Here is a 27,977-nt window from a genome sequence, read left to right on the forward strand (position 1 = left end):
TGCCAGCAGAGAATAGAATGCGTTTACAAGCACAAGCTGAAGCAAGCTCTAGTGCACAGTTCAGAACATCAGAGCCCTTAGAGCAGTAGGCAATGGAGGATAGGCATTGTTCAGAGCTGACCCTGCCTGCCGAGGGCCCTAACAAGGACACACACTCTGACGATGACTCGCTGCCAAACACAAGAGATTTCCAATATTGAGTCTTTACTATACGAAGACGACCTCTGCTCTGCTGGATCAATGTGCTTGTTCTGCCCAATTCTCGACTGACGCCTCATCAAACACCATACATCTTCTCTTACCTTCTTCCTCTTCCCATATGTTCCTCTTTCCATGTATTCCCCTTCCAATTTGTTCTTCTAATCTATGCCATATTCCTCTCTTTGTCTGTTCTTCCCACCTCAGTTTCTCTTGGGCGTTAGTTCTGCATCCCTCTTAGTTCTGCAGGTCATAAAGGTCTACTTTGCAATTATTGTTGCTCTTCCCGTGAATAGTTCCTCTTGAACAATTCTGTTCCTCCCACCAGTTGGAGTGTGCTTTTCGTTGCGAGTTCATTGTTTTCGTTCCATTAGTGCACGTTGTACAGTCCCAGTCATTAGTGAGGAATGAGCTTCAACTTGATACTCGTCAATAATTATCAAACTGTTTGAAACCTCTAGATCTCTCGAACTCTTTTCATACGAATTGTTCATAACTGATATGAATGAACAATAGTGATTGGGAAGAGAAGTTTTATTGACAAAAAACCACATACAATGGTCTGCTTAACCATAAAAGGTTTTTAGCAGGTGCTTGTAATATAAAATGTAATGTTGTATGAAAAATAAAAATAAAAGTAAGTGAGGGGAAAATTGAAATTAGTTAGGACTGAGAAACAGGGAGAAGAAACGATTTCGAAAAATTCAAATACACTTTTCTAATCTTTGTACATGTTCAAGCTCAATAGTATTATTAACCAGGAGTTGGAAAGATGTGACTCCTAACTAATGAGATCACGAACATTGGAAGAATGTCTGATGATATCTTTGCGCATCTCTGTGTATGAGAAGTCAAATAGAGAAAATTATAATATTCACAACCATAATATCATTGAGGGGAACTTGGAGAATACAGACTTGAGTGTACATTAATGTACAAGTTAGTATTAATAATTGAACATATTTTTTGAGGTTTTTATGTACAACGTTCGTCTAATTGATAAGATAGAATTAAATCGCACAATCTCTGAAAGAAGCGTTGGACATATTAAAAGCTCCACATGTACTCACTCCAAGTATGCAGCTTGAATAAGTGTTGTTATTTTTCTCCTTAAGATATCAATGATAATTATTATTAGTTTTGAACAGATTAACCTCATGTCAGATGCAATTGTCTATCATACTCTATTCTTCATTCGTACGCTAGTACAACAGTGAATTATACAATAAAGATGGGAGCATATCAACTAGCATCTATAGATTTCCCTATCAACAAGATGAACATCAATCACAAAATACTAACTGGGTTATCTTAGATTCTACAATCTACAAATTGATTTATTGTTTGGTGATGTTACCGCATTCTTCAATAGTAATTCAATTCCAAATTCCAATTGGATTCCTGGTATCAAATGATCAATCACATGAGGAACGCTGACCATATTTCCTTATTAGATATTTCACTGACGATATCTGAAGCATTTGTTGTCAAAACAAGAACTTTTTGAATGGAATTATGTCTGCTCACAATCCTTCTCAGTTTACAATTGCAAGTTCACAGTTTGCAGAAGTAGAAATGAATATGAATAGAATATAATTTTGTTATTCTATTATGAGCGTTCAATCAAACGAATATATCTAGGAATATATTGACTGATTAAAGATTCGGCAAGCTTCGATTTCCATGCATTTGATATTCTAATTCTCTTACTTGTGGAATCAAATGAGGAGAGCTAAAAACATTTCCGAAATTGAATTTTTGGACGACATTTGGAGCATTGGATGCAAACAAGTTGGAGAACACATGGCGGTACTAACGCCTGGAGTTCAGGCGGTGCTATCAAAGTTCTCAGTTTCCACAATGGACTAACTATATGGAAAAACTGTGTTTATTCTATCACGATGGCTCGGCCCCAATCCGACAGGAAACGTTAGCGCATCTCTTGAATGAAGTGATTTCCATGCCGCAAGCTGCATGCCGCAATTTGCTCCTGAGAAAAGCGGCAATTTGGCTCAGACCTCATTGTTTATCTAACCCGCTCTCAGTCAATACAGACTTGGTTAAAGCCGCATCGCACAACATGACCTCGATTCTATGCAACTTGTTGCTTCAACTCGTGACGTCAACCAACTGCCACAGCCTCGACACAACATCGCTTTTCACTCAATTTCAATAATTCGCTACAGTTCGAACAGAAGCTTGGAGGCTTCCGCTAACATCCTTATCTTCGTTCAACTGGCTGAAGTTCAAATAGTTTCCTTTCAAGGTGGAAAGCTTTCGTTGGCACTACTAGAATGATTGCACATATCCGTTCAGTTTTGTATTATTAAGATAAAGTTTCTATAGTAGCCCACTTGATGGATGCTTTTTGTGTTTCACTTCCGAAGACTCTTCTGATCAATACATAGTACAGAATATTATGATATGATGTCAATACGACTGAAAGAAATTCAATGACATACATTAAATTTTTTAATTAATCAATGATGTTGAAGATTTGAAATTGGGTCATTTATTTTCTGTTGAAATGTTTTAAAAATCTAGTTTATAAAGAAGTTTCTTCTATAGACAGACTAGCATTGCTGCTATATATGCAACTACTTTCTCCAATCAGTTATTCAAAGACTGTATACCTGATCATTTTTGTCAACAATTCATCAACAGCAGAGCATACGAGTTCAAACTGATTTGTAAATGAGTTATAAATTTCTAAAAACAAATTCAGCGTATGCTGATTTATGGAAATTTGTTAATAGTTTTTAACTCTGTAAAATTGATGTACGGTATTTATAGATTGGAATGAGATGTGAAGTGAATTAAATTGCAATGGAATACATAATATTGTTGAGTATTAGCACAGAAAAGAGAAACAACATTCGTTGTTCATTACTTTTTCCTGCTGAGGGTGATGCTCATTGCTCACATCAGCTCTAGGCCTTATAAACCTGAGAGGATCCTGATGATTCTTCATCATCTATCCATAATCTTACATCATATTTTTCAAAACTAGATCTAGTTTCAAAAACTCGATAACAGTTCTTATCAGAATAAACTACAAAATCATTTTACTCCATCGGATGGAAAAGGAGTTATTAGATTAAGAAGTTTCTCTTTATTGGTTTTGAGCACTGCGAAATAATCAGACTAAAGAGAGTTAAAGGTCTCCTAGCGATTTTTCATCTCACACTCGTTGGTTTCCTTCTCACGTTGCTGTATTTTTTTGGTTGCTGTGAGCGACCGTATATTCGAACTCACTCAATACATCATCTCTTGCCAGGATTATATAGGATTGGGAAACTGATGAAGTCGATATTAATCAAACTCGCATTTTCTGCCATTGATTGAGAAGGCTGGAGGCATCTCACTCAATTTCCGCTCCCGATGAATCTTCGGAATGAGACGATAGAAATAATAATTTCCAACGGATTGACCTGACGTTGGGTATGCTTTTGGCAAGAACGTCAAAAAGGGATGATTTTCGAGTTTTTATCCTCATGTTGTTAAAAATTGAAAACATTTTTGAAGATCTATTTCATTTGAATATTGGGAGTTATATGTACAGAATTTTTCTGAAATGAAATATTACATTATACTTTTTGTGTAGTTGAGAAGTTAATATTGTGGTAATTATTCATATTGAATGAAAAAGACTAAGAAATTGTCAAAAAACCACTGATTTATTGATAATTAGAAAGACCGGTTTCGGTTATTACACCATTGTCAATCTCTGATGAACTAAAACTTAATACAAGAGCAGCAGAATTTATACTAGTAGGCGAGTACTGCTATTGGTCGAGGGCATGAACGCCTGCCATTGGCCTAGCTAGACAGTCTCCTCCCCCTAACGGTGTGACAAAATGGCGGCTTAAGCAACAGAATCGCCATGATAATAAAATTTACTTTTTAGTAATAAAATTTACTTTTTAGTACAAAATAAAAACCAAGAAAACAAATGTGGAAGATAATAAAACAAATATGTAAATGGAAAAACTATTGACTAATGTATGCTTACATGTTTATGATAAAACACTACGAATTTAGTTTTATCATAAACATGTAAGCATACATTAGTCAATAGTTTTTCCATTTACATATTTGTTTTATTATCTTCCACATTTGTTTTCTTGGTTTTTATTTTGTACTAAAAAGTAAATTTTATTATCATGGCGATTCTGTTGCTTAAGCCGCCATTTTGTCACACCGTTAGGGGGAGAAGACTGTCTAGCTAGGCCAATGGCAGGCGTTCATGCCCTCTACCAATAGCAGTACTCGCCTACTAGTATAAATTCTGCTGCTCTTGTATTTAGTTTTAGTTTATCAGAGATTGACAATGGTGTAATAACCGAAACCGGTCTTTCTAATTATCAATAAATCAGTGGTTTTTTGACAATTTCTTAGTCTTTTTCATTCAATATTACACTATACCTCAATATACTGGAATTTTCACAGAGCCCACTGCTCCCAAGACTATAGGGGAACGCGCCAACTAGTCTCCCCGACAGTGAAGCTCCTTTTAAAACCACATTCGAGGGGATTTCCTGACGGCGTCAACTGAGTTCCTGAGAGAGGAGCTTTACCAATACCTACTATTACTTCTAGTAATAGTAGGTATTGGCTTTAATGACGGGGAGACTAGTTGTCGTCAGCGTCCGATGAGCTTAGTTGTCGTCTACTGTCCCGACAACTAGTCCCCTCTGAACCAGTAGGGGATTTACTGTCGGGGAGACTAGTTGACGCTAGCATGCAAGGAGCTTGGTTGTTGTCACCGAACCCGACAACCAAGCACGAAACTATTTTGTGAAAAATCACTATAAGGAAATTATGATTGATGTTAAAAAGAGGTACTGTATTAGAGGTGGCTATGACTTGGTGGATTTTCCTTGTATGTCCAAAATCATATGGCTCCACTTGTCAGCTGATTGATTTTGAATAATTCTATAGCAATGGTTTACAAAACATCCAACGGCGTGGGCTGCTTTTTGTGGATTAGCGTGGGTCTACTTTGCGGCGGGCCTTAGGACTCGCTGCCAAACAACCCTTTACATTTCATATTAGAAGAAAATGCTATATTATAGAATCAAGATCAACTTTGATCAATCATAATTAATCAGAAGATTATAGTTACAAATTAGTGAATAGTTATCTCATTCACAAATTCTATAATATTGGTATGCTAAAAAATAAGGAAATCGCTCGTCTGGTATACTTTGCCTATGGACAATCAGTATTGCAATACGAAATAATTGCATGGGGGGTGCCAGAAATCTTCATTTCAATAAATTATTCGTTGTTCAAAAGTTTTTAATTAGAGCTATTTCATCCAAACCTAGACGATACCCCAGTAACGATCTTTTTATTGATTTCAATGTTTTAACGCTGAGACAGTTGTACACCAAAAGCCTTCTTCACTTTATATTGAAAAATAAGAATAATTTCAACCTGCATGAGCCCATATAGCACTCAAGACCTTCTAGCATAATCTACGATAATGATCGGACCGTGCTTGATGTACCGTATGTCGTCGACAATTCATCTATGTATCAAATAAATTTATGAACAGTCTTCCTCGAGACTTCCTGAATATTAATATGAATATCGGAAAAGGAAAAAATTGGATAAATATATACTCGAATATAATCTTAGTGAACTCCTATTTCAATAGTCTCCCTAGTTTTGAATCAAAATATATTGAGTTACTTGCTTACGATTAAAAACAGTTTGCACCCATTTGATTGCTTCAGAAACTTATCAATTGTTTTGTTTGTTCTGTCAGTTTAGTTTCGTAGTACTCCTTTTCATTTCTTCTTTTTTTAGTTAACTTGTTTATAGTATCATAGTAGTACCGTAATGTAATTAAATATAATTATTGTCATCGCTGGTAATTGCAAACCATTAGGTTCCATAAGCATGACTATTAAATAGCCATGCGAACTTTGTTGTTCAATTAGTCTAATGCTTGTTTTATTCATAATCTTGCTTTCTTCTTTATAATTATAATCTCTTTCACCTCATCTCTGGAAAGTTTCCACTTTTATTTTTTTAGGTACCTACCTACGTTAGTTATAATTATCAACTCATTTGTAATTTTCTTTGTGTCTATGTTTGATCTTTTTTTTAATAACCTACCTGCGCACAGGTTTTAAACCTATGCAGGTATCATTTTCCCTCAAATATTACCCGTAATTATTTATAATAGACATTATATTTATTCTAGCAGCAATGTTACTTTCTAATGCAATAAGTAAGTTCCCTTATTGTTTTTCGTTTTCTTTGTTTGTAATATTTTTTGGGAAAATAAAGTTCAAAGAAAAAGTTCAAAGAAAAGAAAAGTTATTCAAAAGAGAACAGTGACAAATCAATGTAGAATTATTCCTACAATTCACATTACATGAAAAAACAAAAATATAAGAGTATGAAGTTTCAATCTGAAGTTTTGAATGCAATAAGTGTAAGACTAGACAGTAGATCAGAGTTTTGCTCGATGAAATATGTTATATTCTATGCATAGATGCAGGAATCACTTGCGAGACAAACAATCTCATTCTGAAACTGCTTGCCAATTCAATAAGGAACATTTCCAAGTCAGTTGAATTCGGAAAGAGAAATAGTTCATTTTGTTAATTTTATGTTTGGAGTGATAGAAGTCACAACTCCAACAAGCTTTTCTTCTAATAATCGAATTCATAGAATGTCTACAACAGTATATGTGATTGTACTACTTCCCCGCCCGCTTCAAGCTGGTTTCAATGTTCAATAGGGTATTAGCTGTCGGGGAGCTTAGTTGTCGGGTATGATCACGACAACCAGACCCCTCATAGGCCTATCCAGCAGGCAGGGGTGCCTATCCCCCCCCCCTAACATCTATGACGCCAATCCCTCCCCGAATGAACTGAAGATCCCCCCTTATTTTTGAGTCTTCCTGTTAAACAAGTGAGAATGGGATGTGGGACTGTTGGATAACAAGTTAGTAAGCTGAATGTTGGGGCTGTACGCCTCAAAAACTACAACTTTAGGAGTCCTAAATACGAAATATTGTAGCTTCAAGTACGTACCGTCGACCGAGGTGACTTTGTCCCACCTCGCGGAAAAAATATTCAAATCAGTTTATCTCCAATCTCTGTTATCCGAAATCGATGTTCAACATTGATACCCGTAGCCCTGATCATTATCGAGGTTCTAAAATCGATATCTTGTCGAATCACGATATATTAGTTGAATTATCGAGATAAAACCTAACTACTTGCTTCATCTTGTGATTTTGTTGTCGGAAAACTTCGTATTAGAAAACTTATTTCTAAAAGACTTAGGATATCGGAGAGCACATTTTATGTTTAAATAGAATAGAATAGAATTTTATTAGTCATTCAATATTTACAAGAAATACATAGACTTCGTCAAAATACATCTTTTTTAAATCACTATTATTCATTAGTCAGTCTTAAAATACAATTAACAAGTAATGTAAAGCATAGATCACAAGTTACTCATTATATCATAAGAGAAATGGTACCCAGTTTATAGAAAAGAAATCATTAACTGTGTACAAGCATTTATTAACTAATACATATTTAATTTTATTTTTAAATTGAGTGAATGCTAGTAACTTCAATTTGTCTGGTGTGGAGTTATATATTTTTATTGACATGTAATGCCAGTTTCTCTGAGATTTGGAATGGCTATATTGCGGAATTTTAAGTCTATGTCTATTTCGTGTATTAAAATTATGGTGTTGGTTTGTATCATATTTATCCAAATTTTTTGTACATGACATAAAATATTAAAAACATACAGTGATGGCAATGTCAGCAATCCAAGTTCTATGAAATGTGGTCTACAATGAGCATTGAAAGGCAAATCACATAAATGATTCTAATAGCCTTCTTCTGAAGGACGAAGATTGAATTGGCTTTAACACTATTAGCCCAAAGCATAATTCCATATGATAGGAGACTCTGAATGTGTGCATAATAGATATTCATCAGCACAGGCCTATCAACAGTTACACATAGTCTGCGAAGCATATACAGGCCTTTGAAGAGTTTAACTGACAAAAAATCAATGTGCGCCTCCCATGACAGACATGAATCAATCATAAAACCTAGAAGCTTGAGTGGTGTAGCATCCTTCTGCTTTCTGAAATTTAGAATTATATCAAAGGTTTTGTCATCATTATTAGCTGCACACCAGTCCTTTAGAATAAAATAACTATGGTTTCGTTCTCTTTCAAGATCAAACTCGGATGGGCAATTAATTTTTAAGCCAAAGTCATCAGCAAAAAGGTAACCATCAGACTGTTTTCATCAATATTAATCGGCAAATCATTTATATAGATATTGAAGAGAATAGGGCCTAAAATAGAGCACTGAGACACGCCAAACTCTACCAATCTGTCATTTGACAAAACCCTGTATACAAACTGCCTTTATTACTTTGCCTATAAGTTAATACTTTGCCTTTTTATTATATTTCAATTGGTATATTGGAATATACCAATATATCCATAGTTGAACTGGTTAGGGTCCTGTTACTAGTTAAATACAATGAGGTAATTCTTAGGTTAAACTTGGGGTGACTTTGTCCCAGTATAAAACTTGTGATATGATGCAAATACAATTCAAAATATCATGTATTCTACCCAATAAAACAAAATATCCACCTTACTTAAAATTAATACGTTCTCAATATTTATTTTTTGCTGATTCTGCAGTTGGAGCGATCATGCCATAATATTTTTAGGCAGCAGAAACTGAAATACTGTATTTTTCAATAAATGATTTGTGATTTTTCGAAGTGGATTTCATTTGTTTTTAATGTCATTGTTCATTTTAAAGGTTAACAGTTGGTTTCACTTTGTCTAACTCTTGAAAATTAACTTTTTTCCATATATTTTTCAAAGTGAGACAAAGTCACCCCAACACCTGATTGACATTGTCTCTTATTTTCAAAAAAATATATCTCTGTTAAAGTTAAGAAAAATACTAACTTTTTAAAATGAAAAATACTCTTAAAACATTGCAGAGTGCAATAAAAAATATTGCAAGAGATTTGTTGCAACTTAAGTATTGATTGCAAGCTGTTAAAATGTCATCTTCCCAAAATTGGGACAAAGTCACCCCGGTTAACTGGTACCTTATTTCCCCAACTGGAACTGTTATTCTCACTGTAGCCGAGCATCTGGTATCTGGTTAGAATTCCTCTTGGGCCCGGTGCTGGAAGGTGAGGAGACTGCTTGCTGCTTGCAAGGATGCTGTAGTTCAGTCTTTTTCCTGGCGAGGATAACACTAGGGGCCGGTTTCCGAGCTCGGGATTTAGCTAAGTTCTAGACTTAAACAGCTGGAGTAAGAAATTTGGCTTTCCAAAACGGGGCGTAGTCGTAGTCATAGTGAAAGTCACATTTAAATTAAATTTCGAAAAACTAGAAAATTTAACACAAAATAAAATAAAGAGAATAATAGTGTGAAGCTTCAGCTATTTTGAATTATTTAGGAATGTTTCATTTCATCTAGGAGAAACGTTTCCAATTATAGAGATCATAAAAAATAAAGATTTATTTACTGCGGCTACGCCCCACGACTATAGCCCCGTTTTGGAAAGCCAATTTTCTGACTCCAGCTGTTTAAAGTCTAGAACTTAGCTAAATCCCGAGCTCGGAAACCGGCCCTAGATTTTCTTGTAGATGAATGTTCTTGCGTTTATGCGCATGTACATGTTCAATCTGACTGTTTGATGTCTATCAATTACCTAGTTGATCTATATTGACAATATTGCCGATTGATTGACAAGTTGAAAGCCTGTCAGCTGATCCAAGTGTGGGAGAATCCTCAAATTGAAATTCTCGATACGATTTCCAAAAACCAGTAAGCTGGCGCTTACACTGATCATAAGTAATTTATTCCAGTAGGAACTTATCATTTACATCGATGGGAAATACAAAGCAGTAATAAATAAAAGCATAAATAAATACAAATAATAATAGAAGAATGCATAGAAAAAATTGTCAGAGAGAATCGGTTCTCTAGGTTAAAATTAATCCCCCCCAAAAATTTTTATAAAATTTTTATGACGCCGTTGGCGTCACGCCCCCCCCCCCACTGTAGGCACCCCTGCCAGCTGGGGATTTACTGTCGGGGAGACTAGTTGATGGCAATGGTATACTTTGCCAGGGGTTTTTCTGACGCCTGTGATCAAAATAGCGAGGAGACTAGTTGTCGGGGAGACAGGTTGGCGGCGTCCCGACTATACACACCTCCCCCAAATTTAAAAAAATTAAATTCAGCTTCAATCCCCTCCACCTTGAATTGAGATCTCCCAAAAATGTCGTCAATAGTCATTTTAAACACTGCTGACACATTTTAAACCCACTCTTCTTTCCCAATTTTTTTTCATTTTGAGCAGTTTCCCAACCCCCCGGGATTTCAAGGACGCAGTCTGCCTCCAAATCTCCTTTCTGTGGGCACTCCTGCACTACTGTACCCTATCATATTCTTAGGGAAAATATGACATCATAATCGGATTGAAGTTACCCACAAATGAATTATACTAACTATATTTCATCATGATGTGTACTATATTGTGGTACAGTAGGAGCAAGGACATTGTAGGTGCAATTTATGAATTTGTCAAGGTCATGTCGCATGCGATTGACAGGTCGCAACATGCTGCTAGCATCTTCTGTGACCTGTCAAAAGCTTTTGATTGTGTGAATCACGAGATATTACTGAAAAAGTTAAGCTATTATGGAATACATGGCACCGCTCTAAAATGGTTCAGCTCATACCTTTATAATAGGCAACAATGTGTGAGAGATAAATTGTCCGCGAAATCTTCTTCATATGCTATAGTCCCAAATGGAGTCCCTCAAGTATCGTTACTAGGACCTTTGCTTTTCCTAGTATATATTAATGATCTGACAAGTGCTGCACCTGATATAAGATTAATTATGTATGCAGATGACACAACTGCTCTGGCAACAAGCCCCGATCACATCACTCTTGCAAGTAAATTGAAAAGTGCACTGTCAGCAATGTCAAAGTGGTTTGAAGCAAACGGTCTATCGTTAAACTATAATAAAAGCCATCTTATTCAATTTAGCTCTGCTCGTAATCAAACAGCAGTGAACAGAGTACATCTTCAAATAATTGAAGACAGTGTTAAAGTGTCCTCTTCAACAAAATTCCTGGGACTTATAATAGATCAGAGTTTTACTTGGAAGGAGCATATTCAGGTCCTTGCCAAAAAACTAAATCAAGCTTATTTTGTAATTCTCACCCTCTCTCACTCACTAGACAAAAGCACCCCATTGGCCGTCTACTACGCATATGTCTACTCATATCTAAGCTATGGAACCATTTTCTGGGGAAATTCTGTTGATAGCGGTGAAATTTTTACAATCCAGAAAAAAATAATAAGTCATTTGTGGATTGAGATCAAGAGATTCTTGCAAAGCATTCTTCAAAACCTAAACATTCTAACGCTAGCATCTATTTTTATCTATCAATTGTTGGTTTTTGTTAAACAGAATTTAGATAAATTTCAATTCTGCACAGATAATCACGGGTATAATACACGTAATAGTAGTCTCATTGCTTTTCCAGTACATAGGCACACAGCTCTAAAAAAAACGTTTCCAATTATAGAGATCATAAAAAATAAAGATTTATTTACTGCGGCTACGCCCCAAGACTATAGCCCCGTTTTGGAAAGACAATTTTCTTACTCCAGCTGTTTAAAGTCTAGAACTTAGCTAAATCCCGAGCTCGGAAACCGGCCCTAGATTTTCTTGTAGATGAATGTTCTTGCGTTTATGCGCATGTACATGTTCAATCTGACTGTTTGATGTCTATCAATTACCTAGTTGATCTATATTGACAATATTTCCGATTGATTGACAAGTTGAAAGCCTGTCAGCTGATCCAAGTGTGGGAGAATCCTCAAATTGAAATTCTCGATACGATTTCCAAAAACCAGTAAGCTGGCGCTTACACTGATCATAAGTAATTTATTCCAGTAGGAACTCATCATTTACATCGTTGGGAAATACAAAGCAGTAATAAATAAAAACATAAATAAATACAAATAATAATAAAAGAATGCATAGAAAAAGTTGTCAGAGAGAATCGGTTCTCTAGGTTAAAATTAATCCCCCCCAAAAATTTTTATGACGCCGTTGGCGTCACGCCCCCCCCTGTAGGCACCCCTGCCAGCAGGGGATTTACTGTCGGGGAGACTAGTTGATGGCAATGGTATACTTTGCCAGGGGTTTTTCTGACGCCTGTGATCAAAATAGCGAGGAGACTAGTTGTCGGGGAGACAGGTTGGCGGCGTCCCGACTATACACACCTCCCCCAAATTTAAAAAAATTAAATTCAGCTCCAATCCCCTCCACCTTGAATTGAGATCTCCCAAAAATGTCATCAATAGTCATTTTAAACACTGCTGACACATTCTAAACCCACTCTTCTTTCCCAATTTTTTTTCATTTTGAGCAGTTTCCCAACCCCCCGGGATTTCAAGGACGCAGTCTGCCTCCAAACCTCCTTTCTGTGGGCACTCCTGCACTACTGTACCCTATCATATTCTTAGGGAAAATATGACATCATAATCGGATTGAAGTTACCCACAAATGAATTATACTAACTATATTTCATCATAATGTGTACTATATTGTGGTACAGTAGGAGCAAGGACATTGTAGGTGCAATGTATGAATTTGTCAAGGTCATGTCGCATGCGATTGACAGGTCGCAACATGCTGCTAGCATCTTCTGTGACCTGTCAAAAGCTTTTGATTGTGTGAATCACGAGATATTACTGAAAAAGTTAAGCTATTATGGAATACATGGCACCGCTCTAAAATGGTTCAGCTCATACCTTTATAATAGGCAACAATGTGTGAGAGATAAATTGTCCGCGAAATCTTCTTCATATGCTATAGTCCCAAATGGAGTCCCTCAAGGATCGTTACTAGGACCTTTGCTTTTCCTAGTATATATTAATGATCTGACAAGTGCTGCACCTGATATAAGATTAATTATGTATGCAGATGACACAACTGCTCTGGCAACAAGCCCCGATCACATCACTCTTGCAAGTAAATTGAAAAGTGCACTGTCAGCAATGTCAAAGTGGTTTGAAGCAAACGGTCTATCGTTAAACTATAATAAAAGCCATCTTATTCAATTTAGCTCTGCTCGTAATCAAACAGCAGTGAACAGAGTACATCTTCAAATAATTGAAGACAGTGTTAAAGTGTCCTCTTCAACAAAATTCCTGGGACTTATAATAGATCAGAGTTTTACTTGGAAGGAGCATATTCAGGTCCTTGCCAAAAAACTAAATCAAGCTTATTTTGTAATTCTCACCCTCTCTCACTCACTAGACAAAAGCACCCCATTGGCCGTCTACTACGCATATGTCTACTCATATCTAAGCTATGGAACCATTTTCTGGGGAAATTCTGTTGATAGCGGTGAAATTTTTATAATCCAGAAAAAAATAATAAGAGTCATTTGTGGATTGAGATCAAGAGATTCTTGCAAAGCATTCTTCAAAAACCTAAACATTCTAACGCTAGCATCTATTTTTATCTATCAATTGTTGGTTTTTGTTAAACAGAATTTAGATAAATTTCAATTCTGCACAGATAATCACGGGTATAATACACGTAATAGTAGTCTCATTGCTTTTCCAGTACATAGGCACACAGCTCTAAAAAAACTCCATTCTACTCTGGAATACGTTATTTTAATAAATTACCTGCAGCCATCAGAAATCTAGATCAATGAACAAATTGAAACTAACAGTCAGATTAATGCTAGTAGAGAAAGCCCTATACTCTGCTGCCGAATTTTAATTTGTGAAAAGGGGCTGTAGAGTGTAACTTAACTTTTTGTGACTTTCATTTCCATGTGAATTTGATGAGATACATCATAGAGTGTATTTATTTATATTACTTTCAAGAAGTTAGAACTAAGTCTTTTAAATATAATTTTGTTCTAGTATTGACACGTCACCAGTCAAATGAGTGTTACTCAAAAATTGATGTAATGTGACGATAAATAAATGAAATGAAATGAAATGAAGTAAATGAGAAATAAGTTATTATTCAAGTTGATTCAAATTCATACTTATTTCCAATAACTTATGTTACAAATTGATCTTAATGGATTTATTCAAGAATAAACCATGTTGTCATACTCCTGCAAGTTAATGTTATTTCTACTTGCAAGTTTGAACAAGTGGTTCTGGCAGATGAAGTCACTTTTTGATATGGATATCAGAATATCACCTTCCTATTACAAAGAAGTTTTCACTTGTTCCTCACATTATTTATGGTGTTGGTTTGTTGTTGCAGATGGGTGGCCCTGTGCAGGTGTGAGTGTGTGCACGCGTGTGTGAGTGAGTGATGGCTCTGCTGTACCGATTCGTGAAGCTGCAAGACCGCGCTCAGTCGCACGTCTTCACGTTCGTCGTGACAAAGTCGGTGACGCGTGACCTTGAGCGTGACGTCACCAGCAAGGAGTTCTCCTGCGGTCACCAGCGATGGGCGATCACGTTCTCGCGCACCGACAAGGTGGTTGGAGTCTATCTGGTATGGAGGACCACGTCGGAAGCGATGCGTGTCTACGTCGACTTTACGTTCACGCTCCTCAACCGCGAGCACTTCAGTGTCAACGAGGCTTTCTCTGGCAAACAGGTTGGTCGCACTTTTTATTATCACTTTTGAGTTTACCTCATTCAATAAATCAATCAAAAATATAATAATAATATATCAATCTCTAGCTGACTGAAAGTCAAGGCATGTACCAGACTTATAACCGAGTACAAGTATGAGTGAAGGTTGTTACACCTCTGTGGTTCGACATTGGACATACGTGAATTCAAGAACAATTCTTGAGAACGCATTTACTAATGGTTCGAATTAGTTATCCCATCAATCTATACCTCTGTATGATTCTGCTTAATATTCCCTCTATATCATTGCTTACATCAAATCAATTCAGATTAAGCTTATTTCCCAGGAAGTTACATACTGAATGAGAGTTACATTTACAAATAAGATATACAAGGAACAAGACTACTGGTCTTCCCTTCAAGACACTGGTCTTCCCTTACAAGACCACTGGTCTGTGTGTAGAATAGACATAACAAAGATTCCAGAAGCAATAGTGAGTACTTACATTTTATATTCTCAAGAAAAACCTCACTGAATGCTCATTACTTCCTTCAGAGAGATTCAATTTTGCTCAAAAATTCTCAATACTTGCTCTCAAACAATAAACGTTAAGGAACAATCACATGATTAATTCCTCCCTAGTCATGAAACTGTGATCTGATTGTAATCAGCAATTTAAATTCAGGAGAAGAGCAATTATTGGATATCCATCGTTGGTGTTGATAACAGTAAAAGGATTCTGGTAACGAGAATCATTCATTAGAGGCGGCTGCCGCTGGGGTGTTTAATGGATATACGCCAGATTAGTCTCGGCTCCCTATAGTGAGATTCACTTTAAATTGTCACCATCCCTTATAAGTAACAAGAATGCTTCCCATCAAGCCAATGCTGATAGTTTGGAGTGAGTCTTTCTACAAATAGCAGTACGGCTTAATGTCTGCTGTGACGTTTGGTGAAAGCTGTTCAACCAAACTTAATCCCGAACGCCATCTCTTAAGCCCACGGACCTGTCACCGTTGAATTAAACTTATTCTGTGGGCGGAATTCAAGCAAAGACACTCTTGTGGCGAATTCTGGGCGAAACAAACACACTTGAAGATCTGGAGATTCTCACTGGAATTGATTTCTGTTCAAGGAGTTGCGAATTGGAAGCATTTTTCAGGTCCAGAGACAACAGATGATTGAGATGAATCTTATATGTTTCTATTCATGGAAGAGAACGTTATCGAATACCCAGAAAACATTTCCTTAATAAGGAAATTGAATGAAGCCTACCAAGTTTCCAATTAATTTTACGAGGCAAAACGTTATTGTGATACGGGAAATTATAATGTTTCCTATTCATTATATTCATGTTTGTATTATTCTATCATGGGAAAATATAAACTACAAACAAAAAGAGAGTATTATACTTAAAAAGAATTAGAAGAGAGTATTGAAAGTATTATATTCTCTTCGATTCTATTGAGAAAGTAAAAGCATCACAGATCGATTTTTTATTGAATATTTGGACGCACAAAAGAGTTTCTGCCGAAAATAAATTGGATCAGAAACACGAAATTTATTGGTGAAATTTATGACAAATAGATAAATGAATTGAGTTTACCAGGAGATGTCCTTGGAATCTGTTCAACAGCTTCGAATATTTCATAAAATACTAGGATAATAGCTTTCATTTTCTCTCTTCACACTGTACTATAATTTCAAAATCACATTAACTAGAAATTGTTATGGATCCCATACAATAAACCATCGCTTTATTTGGCCGAATCGAGTGTGTAAAACGCTACTTGATGATTTAACGTAAAATGTGTCAATAATTATGACAAATTTCGATCGTCCCTGTTGGTAATAAGGAGAGTGGAATACCATCCAAACATTATTAGTAGTACTCTAGGAGAGTTTCAGATCGCCCACGTAGGGTCAAACTGTCCAATGGATATTGTGCAACAAGTGGTTCATTCAACCTACAACTATCGTGTTTCAGCCTCTCAACACTCTGCCTGTCAGTTTCAATAAGTTATTGCTAAATTTATGGAGTATCCTTGTCGAGTACCTGAATTACAACAACATTGTGGCTAGAAATCATTCATCAACACATCGGTTCACGTTAAAAGTGCTTGAATGCCAACATCAGATTCAATGAGAGGATCAATTTTCATCGTAATTTATCGTGAGACAATCCATGAGTCAATGATCCTGAATGTCTTGAATGTTTCACTTTACTCTTCGGAAACCAAAACTATTTTTTCTTGACTATTCAGAGCGTGGTGTTGTCAATCGCTAAAATTGTCCTTCGAACCGCCACAAATATAATTGGGACAAAATAATTTGAAAAAAATATCACAAGATTCTCAAGAAGTGTTCATAAACATAAACTGCATCAATCTGTTAAATCAAAAATAGGTAACATTAAACGCTTCTCAAATCTTTAGTTTTTTTTCAACGGGTATCCATTGTAGGCTACATTATAACATAATATAAACATGATTTTCCTTTAATAGTTCTGAATAGTATTCTGGGTTTTATACTCTTTGTTCTAAACTGCGTGAAATAATAATATTTTGTTCTGTTAGCAATTCATTGCCATAAAGATATCACAACGCCTTCAAGTTTGGATTTCCGCGGACAAAGTTTGAATTTATCACTTCAGGAAGCAATAAAACCTTTACACAACCGAAGGTTAATTTTCAACTCAGCTGTTCACTATAACTCCTGCATAATATCTCTCATATTATCAAGAGTTTCTTGTGTGATATCCTGCAAGGTCAATTTACTGGAGGAGTCAAATATGTATAATAGAATGTTTATTTTTCTATGAAAAAGCTCTAGCAAACAAGGAGAACAGATTATACGGCACTGACTCACACAGACCACATTATAAGTATTATGCATATTCATTTCAAGCTGTGGAGAAGGAATGTATTTTTGCCACTTGAAAAAGCTAGGGGCTATAATACTGCTAGTGTCTTTTCTACAACTGAGGGGTTGGATGCTAACAAGCATTGTCTGAGGAACAATGAACGGAAACAAGTCTGTAATATAACATAGGGAGCCCAGAGCTCCTTACCAAGTAGAACCCTACGACATTAGTTAATTGGACTTTAATCCTGCTTATGAGCATGGAATTCCAGCATTTCTCTCGTAACAAGCAGCTCTAGAATTTTTCATTATGTGTTCCTTCTGTGCTCTTTCTGCTACGCTGTGAACAATTCATTCCTGTGGATGTGAGTAACTCGCTACAATGGAGCGAGAATAGTTCAATTTCACTCGCATGAAGAATGATCCAGAGAAGCAAATTTTGTATGAACCAAGAAGAATCTAACTCACATTGTCTAGCTTCAGAGCTCGCTCACTCTGTATTAGTGCAGAAAAGATCAAAACGCTATAAAAAGAGGGAATTTGGCCACAGATACTGAGAGACGAGACCTAATGGCAGAAAGATTGTTGGAAGGGGGAGGGGCTATGTAATATCGCAGAAGAATGGTGGAAAAGTAGAGGGGAAAATGAAAGAAGGGGAATAGAATGCAAGAAAGATGCGAGTAATAAACGCAGGTGAAACAGTTTAGTGAGCAGCATGGCGAGAGGTTAATGGGGAAGAAAATCCTGCGTGGAAGTGATAAATTGAGGTTAAGTGTCAAAGGCATTCAGTTTATACTCTGGAGTAATCTTTTCAGACTTGGGGAAAACATTGACGGTTTGTATAATATTTCATGACGGTTCAAGAAAGTTTTTATCAGTTATTGAATTTGATGAAGAATTGTATCTATTATCACATAGTCAATATCATAATATTAGTTATGATATGATAATAAAATCGATCAAGAACGAAATGTTGTATTGATCTGAAATTTGGCATGAATATTTATGCTATAAAGAATCAACTATAAAAATTAAAAAAAATTTTTTCGTTGAAATTTTTCAAAATGGCGGCCATTTTAAATTTTTGATGGCGAATATCTCGAAAACCGTCCATTTTACAGAAAATTTACAAGAAACAAAAAAGTTAGCACATTTTTTCACAATTCCAATGATACCTAATTTATTAAGATTGGTCGAAGAATAACAGAGAAATTAATTTTTTTCGTACTGCATGCATGACCACTTTTCACCATTTAAAGATCAATATTAATTTTTTTTATAATTTCATGAAAACCGTTCTTATTACAGAAATATACAAGAATAACTTTCCTCCAAATTTTATTTTACATTGAAAAATATTAATTTCACTCAAATCGGTTCACTGATACTAATGCAGCAATTGCTCAAAATGCCGTCCTTCAACTTGATTACACAGTCTGCACCTTTCAATCATGGACCGTCGAACTGCTATAAAAGCATTTTCATCATCTTGAATGGCACCTGCTGCAGCTACCACTCTTGCCACAAGGTCTTCTTCGTTTTCTACTGGCGTGCTGTAAACAAGGTCTTTCATATGGCCCCAGAAAAAAAAATCTAAAGGGTTGAGGTCAGGTGAACGTGCGGGCCACGGTACTGGTCCACCCCGCCCAATCCACCGCTGACGATAGGTCATGTTCAGAAAGTCCGTAACAACATTTCCGAAATGAGCAGGGGCACCATCATGTTGAAACCAAATATTATATCTGTTTGCAAGAGGCACATCTTCCAAAAGTTCTGGTAGTATGTCTCTTAAAAAAGTAATGTACGTGAGAGAATTCAGACGATTAGGAAGAATGTATGGTCCAATCATGCGATTACCTAAGATACCCGTCCAAACATTCAGCGAAAATCTATGCTGATAACCACGCACTTTGACCTCATGAGGATTGTCTAAGGCCCAGACGTGACTGTTGCGAGAGTTGAAGATTCCTTCTCTTGTAAAGCTGGACTCATCGGTAAATAACACATTTTCTAGAAAATTTGGTTGGATAATGTCTTGCTGAAGAAACCAACGGGCACAGTTTACTCTTGGCTCATAGTCGCGTTCAACCAATGAGTGAACTTTTTGAAAGCGGAAGGGGTGAAGTCTTTCCTTGTTTAGTACACGCCACACAGAAGAAGCACTTGAATTGATTTGCTTTGCAACTGCTCTCGTACTCGTTCTAGGATTGAAATCAAATTTCTGCAATACTTCCTCTTCAAAAGCAACATTTCGAACTGCTCGAGGCCTACCAGCAATTACCCTGTTCCGTTCAAATGAACCAACTTCTCTCAGCCGATTGTGAGTTCTTGTGAACACCTTGTCGGAAGGGAGACGGCGGTTTGGAAATGCAGCTGCATACATTCTTCTTGCTTCGGTCGCATTGCCAAGAGCTGCTCCATACATGAAGTGAATATCGGTGTACTCCAGCGAACTAAATTCCATTACAATAATTAAATATTTGTGTAGAAGCAACGTAAGAAAATATTGAAACTGGAAATTTAAGATAGAAATAAGACCTAGGAAACGTGAGACTAAGAAATAGGAAGCACTACATCTGGTTCTTTACTTTTAATGAAACAACAATACTTTTACAAGACAAACATTATCATCTGAAAACCATTGTAAAATCATCTGTTTGCCCATATGGAGCCATACCGAGTTTCAAAGCTTCATCTTAAATACATCTGGAATTAAAAAATTAATATTGATCTTTAAATGGTGAAAAGTGGTCATGCATGCAGTACGAAAAAAATTAATTTCTCTGTTATTCTTCGACCAATCTTAATAAATTAGGTATCATTGGAATCGTGAAAACATTTGCTAACTTTTTGTCTCTTGTAAATTTTCTGTAAAATGGACGGTTTTCGAGATATTCGCCATCAAAATTTAAAATGGCCGCCATTTTGAAAAATTTCAACGAAAAAATTTTTTTTAATTTTTTATAGTTGAGTCTTTATAGCATAAATATTCATGCCAAATTTCAGATCAATACAACATTTCGTTCTTGAGATAAAATTTTTAAGTGAAAAAAACAAAATGGCAGCTATAAGGATAACCGCTGAGTTTTGGACACTTCAAATATGACATTTGTAGTCTCCTAGCATCCAGGTACAATACCCTAAAATTCTCGACACTACTTCTGAAACACCCTGTATATATATATATATTTATATAAAGGGGAGGCCCAGCCCCCGAAAATTTTCGTTTAAATGTAAGTTTTTAAGTGTTTTTAATCTATCCGTGTCGTGTGTATCCTGTTTATATTTATATTATAAAACTTTAAAGTGTTTTCTGTTATGTGCTATACACATATATATATATATATATATATATATATATATATATAATATATATATATATAAACATAATTATTGAATAATTGAATAGCTAACTATTGTATGTGAGAGGTGGAGTGTCAAGTCTAGGGACTAAATTGCTACAGAGAACTTAAATAGGGATTGGTGATAAACAACTGAACCAGCTTGTTTTACAAGCAGTAAAGCACTCAATGGCTGATAGCCACAAGATGATCGCAATCCAGATCGTTTGAGCTCAGTAATCTGATGGTATACCGCACTTTGCCTCTTTATGGTATACCACTTTAACTATTTGAGAGCAAAGGACATCCCCCAGGGAAAGAGAGATACAAGTAAGAACGATGAGACAAGCTATGCAATCGACATTTGCATGCGTTATCTGAGTGAACAAAACATCTCGCTGGAAATTGCATCTCCATTGTGCAGCTCTTGATAATGATTCAACCCCGACCACACATACGTTTGTAATCCCTGGGAACAGATTGCACTTCACCGACAAGAATTTGCTGCCTGCAAACCGGCGGAATTGTCTTGATATCCTGGCCATTCGCTTCAACAATGTAAGGGTACCAATGGTGCATGACTTGCATGAATTGATCATAAAAATAACAAGCTTTCGTATCAAACAAGATACCGAGAAGAATAGCTGGAAGACATGAATTAGAATAGAAATATCATAGTAGCAAACATGTACTAGATTACAAGAATTGGAATTCCAGGCTAAACTGTTGTAATTCATATTGCTTGACTTTGAATCTTCTTCAATTTCTAATTATGAAACAGATTAACTTGGACACAAATACTTACATTTTTCTCTAAATAACCGATGATACGGGTATCATATTTACTACTTGCGTTTTGACTTTGAAGAAGAAACTTCTCATGGTGACTAATCCTGGCTTGGTGACCTGGCTTTTCTTTGAAATTAAGAAGTTTGATCATTTCTAACTTCTTAGGAAGGTGAAGGATTTCAAGAGATTAGGGATATTTTGAGCGAATTGATAGTAAGAGCAATGATGCATTGCTTTCACCTATTATTCAAAGAAAATTTATGATACCCGTAGAATTCACTAATTGGCTATTAATGTTTAGACCTGTTAGTTGGATCATGAGAAGAGCAAGTTGAGTGGACAATGTTACGTTTTTTTTTAAAGAGTGGCGCAGTTTATAACGTTATATATTTATTTTTTTCTAACAAAGTGTTCTTAGGTTAATTTATGGATGACCATTTCATAAGATAATAATAAGTGAAAATTAACAAACGATCTAAGGTAATAATAAGTTGTTATTTGCATTTGAGTGAGAAAGGGATTACTCAAAAAGACTTGATAATATAAAATGAACTCTACAGATTTATTAATGGTTAAACAGAACAAAAAATATGAAAAACAATAAATAATAACACATTCAAAGTTACACAAGTTTAGTAATTAAATTTCAATATGAATACCTTTTTCAACCATTTTATGTAGGGGCCCCAAAATAATAATTCACACAACCTTTTCATTTTCACGAAGTATCGCGGCACAAATTCCAATTTGTAGTTGACGACGATAGATGTTTCCTGTTTATTTAGATGATTTCTTCGTTATATTCTTCTACTGACGTGATATCGAGGTAGTTCTAGTAGTTCCCATAATTTGCGTAGTCGGAATCGTTTGAGAAGTTAGGGTAGTTAGAATAGTTCCAGGAGTTCCACGAGTAGATTGGAAGGTTCGACCGACCGCTGAATAAGAATATAAAATTATGAGAGAAAATTATGTAAAGAAAATTTATAATAGAAGAAAGGAAAGAAAATAGCTTTTCAGAAAAACAACAGTGAAATAAGAAGTCTACTAACAAAGTTTTCAATAGAATTGAGACTTTTAAAAATTTAATATAAAAAAAATAATATAAAATGATGCCTTAAAAGTAAGAAAAAAAATAACTTTTCAGAAACAGGAAAATTATGATGAAAGAAGTAGGTTACCAAACATAAACTTTAAACTTTAAAGATTATTAATTGAATAATTAAGAAAACCTATGATTACAAATTACTGACAGATTAAGTTAACAAAAGTACTTGAACAAGAAATAGAAAACAAAATCAACGAATAATAATTAGAAATTAAATACAACAACTAACTGTACAAGCGGATTTGAAGGAGAAAAACATTTTTGTAAAACTTTACGAGAAAAGAAAATGAAAACTAGAAAAAACATGTAGAGTTCGTGAGAAAAATTACTTTAAAGAAAAATTTACATATTGAAAACTAACAAAAATTAAAAAAAATAATTAACCCCACTCGGGTATATAAAACTTCAAACAGAAGATTAACTGACCACATCTTCTTCAAATAATGAGAGATCAAGAAGTTATTAAAGAAGACAGCAAGAAAATGAGTGTGAGTTGACTCTATTAAACTCAATGTAAGAATGAATCAAAAATTGAAAGGACAACTTGTTTACCGCTCCAATCCGAAATACATGTAGTGTTTTGACAAATGATAGCACAACAAAGAGAGAAAAATCAGACAAGCTGTATAACTGACGGAGACAGAAAATCAAGAGAGAGAAATAAAACTTGATAAATAAACTTGTGCGGAATACTCGATTAGAGATCTCTTTGTCTTACAATGAGCAAACAAGACAGATAAAGTTGTTCTCCGAATTACTAAATTTTCCACTACTTCGATTGTGAGATTTAGTCTTAGAAAAGAGTGGACTGTATAATAGGAGAGAATAAATCAAATTCTGAAAAGGAAGAAACAATGTGTCTTGACTGATTTGACATCTGACTGAAATTCCACATGAGTGCAGGAACTGTTGTGCATTCATAAACCTGTGCACTGGAATGGATGCAAAACAGTTTTGGGCAACTCAGTATTAAAACTAATCAACATAATGTAGGCTAAAGTGAAATACCAAATGAAAAGGTAGGTTAGTAGAATACAAACTTTAATCAGCATTAAAGAATATCCCATAAGTAAAAATAACTAACATCAACAGTATGAATCACAAACTATTGGATCACATGAGCAAGAATACATGTTCTTGATCTTAATTGAGATAAGGAAAAATGATGCCAACAAAATGATTTAAAGTAGAAAAATATTCTGTAGCTTTGAATACATGAAGTGACCCATCAGGGTGACTGGTTGACAATATACAATTGAGATAGAATTCAACTTTGTTATGAACAAAATTAGGATTGAGTTTAGAAAACAATTGAAATTGAAATTTATCACAAATCAGAGCATAAAAACTTGAAACCTGCATTAATGATTCTAGTAAAAAACAGAATAAGTAAAACAGTTATCTGAATGCAAAAACTAATTGCAATATAGCAATTTGAAAGCAGTAAATTGTTACCAAAGATATTCAGGAGCTGATGTTGTCATTATGCAAACATCCTAAACAAATTAATTATTAATGAGTGACAGTAAACAGTTATGAATATAACATCAATGTACATAAAGTATAAAATAATTCCGTTACTAAAAATGTGGAACAATGAAATGTAGCTACTGAACAAAACGTTTCTAGAATACCAGAGTCTATAATAAGTAGTTTTCTGAAGTAATAGTTTGCCATTTATGAACAAGTGACACCTAGGAAAAATGAAATATAAATATGTTGAAATGTATAGCCACAAAATTTGAATTGCTTTGGTACTAATAAAAAATACAGGTAAGTTGAAATTAACCATAAGGTATAATATGTGAAGAGCAGTTAGTAGCCTATACCAAAATAGCCTAATTGCAAAATGCAGAAACTACTACAGCATTAGCAATAATCAAACTAGGAATAATAATAAAGAATTAAACAGGATTGATAACTGCAAATGTTCAAACAGAACATGCATGAATTGCTTACAAATAACTAAAAAAAAATTCTCAAGAGCAATTTGATTAAGCAAATATAACTCAAAGTGAAATAGAGTTGACTACAAAAAATGAATACCTAACCTGCAAGGTAGAAAAATAATCAATTAGGACAGTATTAATATACAAAGTAGGTGATACAAATACTTAAATGTGAAAACAATGTAAAGGCCAAGGTCCCGGTAATGGTCTAGGGCCTCCAAAGAAGAGTGAGCTTCCAATAGCTCAAATAAGCCAGAGTCAAGGTCCCGGTTTGGTCTAGGGCCTTCAAAGACAGCGTGAGCTTCCAATAGCTCAAATGGACACATCAGGAGAGAAACAGGATTCCAACTTGTTTGAAATGCCCATGAAACAGCAGTGGAAATATTTCTCCAGTATTGAAAATATCAGTTGCAATACTTATGATACTTATGATACTAATTCACAATTGAGAGTCATACCAATAAGTGAGATTGGCAATATATAACAATGATTGTCTGAAATAGAATGATTGATGGGTAAAAACTTTCAGTCCCATAAAAGATTGCAAACAGAGAACTACTAACAAAGTTAGCACTCGATATAACAAGAGTCTACAAAATTTAAAACAAATTTAAACTTGTAGAAAGACGTGGTGACACACACAAGCGGCCATTTTGAGAATGCAGTGTTCAAATCTTGAAAAACTAATAATAGTTCCTCAGAACCAGTCGAGATTATCCAACAATTGAAGTAAACAAACAGGGTGAGGTGAAATTATTTTCATGAGAGATGGGAGTTTAAATGTAACTTACAAATTGTATAAGATGGCATATAGACACACACACGCACGAACACGTTTAAAAGTTGGAATTGAAATAACAAATGAACTAATTGTCCGAATTTTAAGGTTGATGGCTCAAAAGAACCGATGAAATGTCTCCAACAAATAAAACAAGCAAACAGGGCGAGGTGAAAACTATTTTCACGAATGAAGCAGAATAATAATTATTGGAGACACACACAAAGTTGATACCAGACATGAACACTGCAACTCACAGGAAGAAGGAACTAGTTAGCTGCTACCTTGATCATGAAGTCACCAATGAAAATGATGTTCACAAAGATGCAAAAATATCCGGATAGCCGAACAACAAATTGATAAATAGAATAATAAAATGACAGAAGCTTCAGAACCTATTGAAAACTAAAACAAAGTTAATTGAAATATGCAAGGAAATGTCCGAAATCAGGTCGGCAGCGGCCCACTAGCGCTCCAGCGGCAAAGATACCGCGTAAAGATCATGACAATTCAAAAGCTAAAAAACACAAAAGACATTGTTTGAAGATGGGGAATAGTTTCAACAGAGATAATAATAATAACTGTTAAAACTGTAATAAAATATGTTACATCAATTATAAAATCATGACAGCCATTTTTAATTAAATGACTTTCAATGCTCAGCCTCCTACAGTCCTTTTTATGAATATTCCACATTGTAGATTACATTTTCTAGGACCTGTTTTTTAATCCATCAAGTATAATATTGACAGTGCACTAGATTTCTATTCATATATAGAACTAATGGAACATGATAGTGCTTGAACAAAGGTTGAGTACGAATTTTTAGTCATCATCATCGATTGAAAGTAACTCTGGATACATCTCTGGAAGCATGCGAATTTCTTGTTGTAGACGAAATTGTTCAGAAAGTAATTTCAGATGGATCTCTGAACGTTTGCGATTTTCTTTTTGTGAACAAAATAATTGTTTAAATTAAATTTATTCCATGATGAAATATACTGAACACTCTATTCCAGATTACAACGTGTACTTCACAGTAGATTGTGACAACTATTTATATTTTAGTGTTGGGAGAAGGAATATTATATTGCTTTCATTCCCCATTAGATGTTTCTAAACAGTGAGTAGATTATTACTATTCTAGTGTATGTAATGCACATAATTTGTTGTGGTTTTGGTTCTTTATGTATTAGAAATCTTGTCATGATTGAATGAATTTGATTTTTGTTTTGATTAGGTGAAGTTCACACTGGAGTGCCCGGCACAGGGCAACCGCAACTACATCCCTGTGAGCGACCTGTACGGCCGCAACTTTACGGACGCCAACGGCGAGTTCCAGCTGGAGCTGAGTATGGGTCACGTGCGAACCGTGTTCGACACGGAGTTCCGCGTGCCTCAAACACTGTTCGGCCACGCACTCACGCACCGGCACGCGCACGCCTCGTCCAAGACAAGCTCGGCAGCCGGCAGCGCCGCCAAGCTCGAGACATCCTACTTCACGTTCGGTGGCTTCGACTGGAACCTCGCGCTCTACCCCTATGGCACCAAGGATTTGCACGGTCAGTCCAAATGTTTGTACATTGGAACTCCTATAATTCGTAATTGAGGATTTGCATGGTCAGTTCAGCTTTTACAACAGATTATGGAGGGTACGAATTATAGAGGCTAGAGGTGCAGGAGAAGGAAAATGAAAGGAAAGGGGAAATGGGAGATTGTGGAGTAGGATAATTATAAATTAAGATGGAGGAATCATTCAAACTATTGAATACTAAATATTTAATGGGCAATCAAAGATATTATGGATAAACATGAAAAATAATATGAGAATAGTTTTTAAACTTGAAATTTAAGGTTTTAAAAAAATATTGACTAAAGACAAACACTATGTGAAATAGTCAGAGACATATCGAAAACCTTTTATTTCTTTCATTCATTTACATATTTATTCATTCATTGATAAAAGTGGATGCATTGCTTCTTATTGGATTTCAATAATTGATTTTCAAAATTATTTTGAATTATTAATATATAATTATTGAAAATTATTTTCAAATCCCTTAATATAAAGTTTCTATTCATGTTCTATTTTATTCCAATCCCATACAAATTCCAGCTTTATTCTATTTGAATTCAATTATAGTTCCATTCTATTCCAACCATTCATTCATTAAGATAAGAAGTGAACCATTCCTCTTAGAACTATCTATTCCTATGCCATTCACATTTTTTCATTTTTATTCCATTTCAATTCACTTTAAGTTTCATTCTTTTTTTACCA

The 27,977-nt window shown here is 35.2% G+C and overlaps 1 protein-coding gene across 1 annotated transcript in view; it reads left to right on the forward strand.

Moving 5' to 3' along the window:
• LOC111043531 overlaps positions 1-27,977 on the forward strand; it is a 172,183-nt gene that overhangs the window by 57,736 nt on the left and 86,470 nt on the right. The window contains exons 2-3 of the mRNA XM_039421095.1: positions 14,552-14,893; positions 26,937-27,258. Of these exons, the coding sequence (XP_039277029.1) occupies positions 14,603-14,893; positions 26,937-27,258 (613 nt within the window). The 5' untranslated portion in view covers positions 14,552-14,602. The remainder of the gene's footprint in view (positions 1-14,551; positions 14,894-26,936; positions 27,259-27,977) is intronic.

Source organism: Nilaparvata lugens, chromosome 2, assembly GCF_014356525.2.
Source record: "Nilaparvata lugens isolate BPH chromosome 2, ASM1435652v1, whole genome shotgun sequence".
Lineage (NCBI taxonomy): Eukaryota > Metazoa > Arthropoda > Insecta > Hemiptera > Delphacidae > Nilaparvata > Nilaparvata lugens.